This window comes from Mesitornis unicolor, unplaced genomic scaffold (assembly GCF_000695765.1).
Source record: "Mesitornis unicolor isolate BGI_N332 unplaced genomic scaffold, ASM69576v1 scaffold23076, whole genome shotgun sequence".
Taxonomy (NCBI): domain Eukaryota; kingdom Metazoa; phylum Chordata; class Aves; order Mesitornithiformes; family Mesitornithidae; genus Mesitornis; species Mesitornis unicolor.
The window spans coordinates 27,231-31,107 of record NW_010192209.1 but is presented as its reverse complement, the minus strand read 5'-3'; the positions used below and the strand labels follow the sequence as shown (position 1 = coordinate 31,107).

At 39.3% G+C, this 3,877-nt stretch overlaps 1 protein-coding gene across 1 annotated transcript in view; it reads right to left on the bottom strand.

The window, feature by feature from the left end:
* Window positions 1–6: 6 nt before the first annotated feature.
* The window catches only part of LOC104542638 (adenomatous polyposis coli protein-like), a gene marked incomplete at both ends in the record, with an annotated part of 30,293 nt that continues 26,422 nt past the window's right edge, over window positions 7–3,877 (bottom strand). The window contains 3 exons of the mRNA XM_010187009.1: window positions 7–1,606; window positions 2,033–2,247; window positions 2,880–2,996. Of these exons, the coding sequence (XP_010185311.1) occupies window positions 7–1,606; window positions 2,033–2,247; window positions 2,880–2,996 (1,932 nt within the window). The remainder of the gene's footprint in view (window positions 1,607–2,032; window positions 2,248–2,879; window positions 2,997–3,877) is intronic.

The following is a 3,877-nucleotide window of genomic DNA, read 5'->3' as shown; positions in this document are numbered from 1 at the left end:
CGGAACTTCTGTTGAATATTTTAAACTATAATCTATAGGCTGATCGACATGATGTTCCTCTTCGCTGTACTTTATGCTGTAATTAGTTGGTCTATCTTCCTCTTCATGTTGTTCCTCCTCAGAATAACGCTCACTATAGTTGGTTGGCTTGTCATCATCATAATCATCAACCTGGCACAAGGACTGGTTTACTTTCTGATTCATTCCAAGAGTTGAGCCTACTCTATTCTGATCTGAACCATTGGATCCTCTTGATCTAAAGGTAGAAATGCACTCTTGCTGTCCAAAAGGTGACTGATACTTCATGTGTTTATCATCTCCACTTTCAGTGTAGACAGGGTAGGTTGCATTTTGGCTCCTTGCCTGCCTTTGTTCATTTTGTTTCATTTCATCATCTATTATATGCTTAGGCCTTGCCCATCTTTCATTCTGAGAGGGACTTTGCCTTCCAGAATTTAACTGTTCATCTGAGTATTTAAGACTATAATTAATAGGAGTATCTAGCTCTCCGTCATTGTCATCCATATGATTTGCACTATGAATCTTATGTGCCAAGTCAGCTGGATACTGACCATAACTACAAAATTTACTTTCATCATCTTCGGAGTAAGATTCAATGGAAGGTTTCATTTGGCCTCTTTTACCATAGCCATCACTGCTGCTGACGCTATTTAAACTATCATTTGAAGCTCTCTTGTATTCCATTTTTGTATAAGGCACAGGACATGTCCTGTTTGAATTCTCAGATTTAGGAAAATATGCATTTGAGTGAGTATGGGCAGTGGTTGATCTCCTTGAGGCATTTCTGTCTTCTGTCAAACAGTGCATTTCGGAAGTGGAACCAGAGCTTCTGTCTTCTTGTGGAATATGCATGCTTGTTACTTCTTCCGTAACTTTGGCAATCTGAGCTGAAGCAGTAGAATGCATTCCCATTCTCTTGGAGGAGTTACCAGTATTCTCTAGATGATAGGGACTTAAACCTACTGCTCGATCCCTGTCAAGACTTCTGTCTTTTTCAGATCGAGAATTTTCTATGTTCCCTCTACTGGAAGAGGAGGAGCCAGGCAATACTGTTGCATTTAAATATGGTGAAAGTACAGTCATATTACCAGTATTAAAACTCTCTGATCTGCATATACCATCATCATGCCGACTGGAGTCTAAGACATACTCACTGTATATATTTTGCTTATGTCTCTGCTTACTACGGTGAGATGCTTTTGGGCTTAAATTATCAATGTTGTCAAAAGTCTCTGATAAATGCTGAGCATCTAATTCTGCTTCCAGTGCCTTTTGTTTTCTGACATGAAGAGACGGCAAGCTTGATCCTGGAGACATAATGTTGGCATCCTTGTATTTTGCTGGCCTATTCGCCATGAGGTTTCTTAGAGCTGCAGCACTACCCATGGCTATCATTTTGTGTTTTGAGTGAATGAGATTCTTCAGCATGCTGACTGCTCCCATGTCCCACAGTGCCTCCTGATCCTTTGCATTTCGTGCAGAAAGGTTCCACAGGGTGCCACATGCATTGCTGACTATTGTCAAACTGTGTGACTTCAAGTGTTGTAACAGGGTCTGTAAGCAGCTGTTCTCCCGCAGGATTTGCCTGGTGTTGAGTAATTGAAAACAAACATCAGTAAGTGGCATTTCAAAAGGATAAGAAACAAGGCAAAACAAAAACCAATTATGCTAGACACATGTTTTGCCATTTGAAAGGATAATAATAATGAGTACTCCAGAGTAAATGTATCTTATATTTCCTCTAACTTTCATCTGAATGCTAATCAAATTCTATTATAAATATGAATAGTTAGCTTTTAGTACAGTTCATCATTAACAAGCAGCAGGTATTAATCTGTTTGCATATTCTTGTTATCTAAGTGAAATACTTGCCTTATCAAATGCATTAAGAATTAACTGTACTTTATTGCTATACTTAATACATGCACTCATATTGAGACTCAGTCACAGAAGCTGAGTAATAAAAGTACAAGTGGAACTGCTAAAGATTTTCCGGAAAAAGTATACTGACCTGTGGTCCTCATTAGTAGCAATTAAGCTAGAAACATTTCTTAATATTCCTCCTCCACTTTCTATGATGGCTAAAGTGTTTGTTTGGCTCCGGTATGTCAGTGTGCCGACTAGAAATGCAAGAGCACCATCAACAGCACATATATCAGCTTTGTTCTCAGTACAGTGTGCTGATAAATTCCATAAGGCACTCAGAACACTTTTTAGGGTGGACTCCTAGGAAAATACCAGAACGACAGAATTAGAGAAGTTTTCAACTATTGCTCTCAAGCTCTCAGAAATACAGCAGTTAGCTTCAAGGAATTATGTATGTTCCAATTTCTTTCTGGGCTGGTAAACTAGATGTAGGCAGCAGTACACATAAATACTTCTGTTCGCTTGTCTCTTTCCTTCAGCTATGGATTTGGTATTACTTGCTCCAGAGTCTTCAGAATGATACTTGCTAACTGTCATAACAGTAAAAATGCCTTGAAGCATAATATAATCCTGTCTGGACACCAGAAATAGATCCAGAAAACTACTGAAGTGGTAACCTCAAAAGAGGTTTTATTAAATTGCAAAACTATAAAAAATGCTATTGCAACAGCACAGCTCATGAAATTGAATAGCAAAAGCTATCAACTCTCATAAATAAAATTACAGAAATACCAGTAGTTTTGAGATGGCATTGTTACACTGTGGTCTGCTACCATGTTAACTCAAAACAACTCTCTCATTCAAAGCAAATCATCTAAAACACCCCAAATACTTGAACAACTACTTTTATGAAAAAGGACAACAATATTTGTGTTTTGTGTAAAATAAATGCAATAAATCCAAACTTTATCTCCATCATTTATACAAGATACCTTCTTAACTTCTAAAGCACATTCCATCAATGCTTTCACACTTCCAACTTCTCTTAGTGTCTTTTTACTGTTTACATCTGCTCGCCATGACAAGTTCCTCAACACACTTGCAATGACCTGCAAATGTGAAAGAAAAACAATATATCTCAATATAGCTACTTCTTTAGCAGATCATCAAACTTTCCTCCTGGCTTTCTGGAATGCAATGGATTAATCAACAGTGGTCATGTTCAGCTACAGTAACTAGCCCTTTGCTAAAATCTGCTTTTTGTTGTGTTGCATGCTAGACTGTTCTAACATTTCAGTATCAAGCTTGCACTTTCCACACTGGTTGAAAAATTGGTCCAAAAATTCAGATTTGTGCTCTACTTTGATGTTTGCACTAGACATATGAAATCTCAGGAGACATTTATATCACCTTATTCTCAGCTTCTCTGCCTGCAGAATAGAACACTAACACTTGCCTGTCTCTCAGTTGTTACGATTACTTTGATTAATGTTTATAAAGCTCTTTAAAGTCTTTTAAAAATACACTGTGTGTTTTACAATCAGAATAGTTACCTATAGGAGACGCTTCTGCCTACATCCTTGTCTTTGCTAGTGGCTAGACTGAGATAGACTGTCACTACAGTGGACAGTCATTGCATATTAAACTCTATACACTTACAGGCTATAGTAAGCATGTATATCCCTCAGGAAATACCCTGCCATAGCTGCTCCCAGGCCTGCCACAGGAACCATCAGCCCATGAGAGGCCCATCTCAACACATCCCAAGGAGCACAGGGGCCCAATGACACGAACACCGGAATCCAAACTAAGGGCTCTGAGGAGGGGCACCCTGTCTGGGCTCTTTCTGGAGCTCTCATGGAGAGCAGCCTGGAGACTCGCAGCCCAGGCATGGCACCCATTTAGGGAAGTCAAGGGCAGTAGCTCTTTGCACCTTTTGGACTGAGGCAGGTCAGTCCAGAAGTTCTGGCCTAGGGATGTGGGACACTTT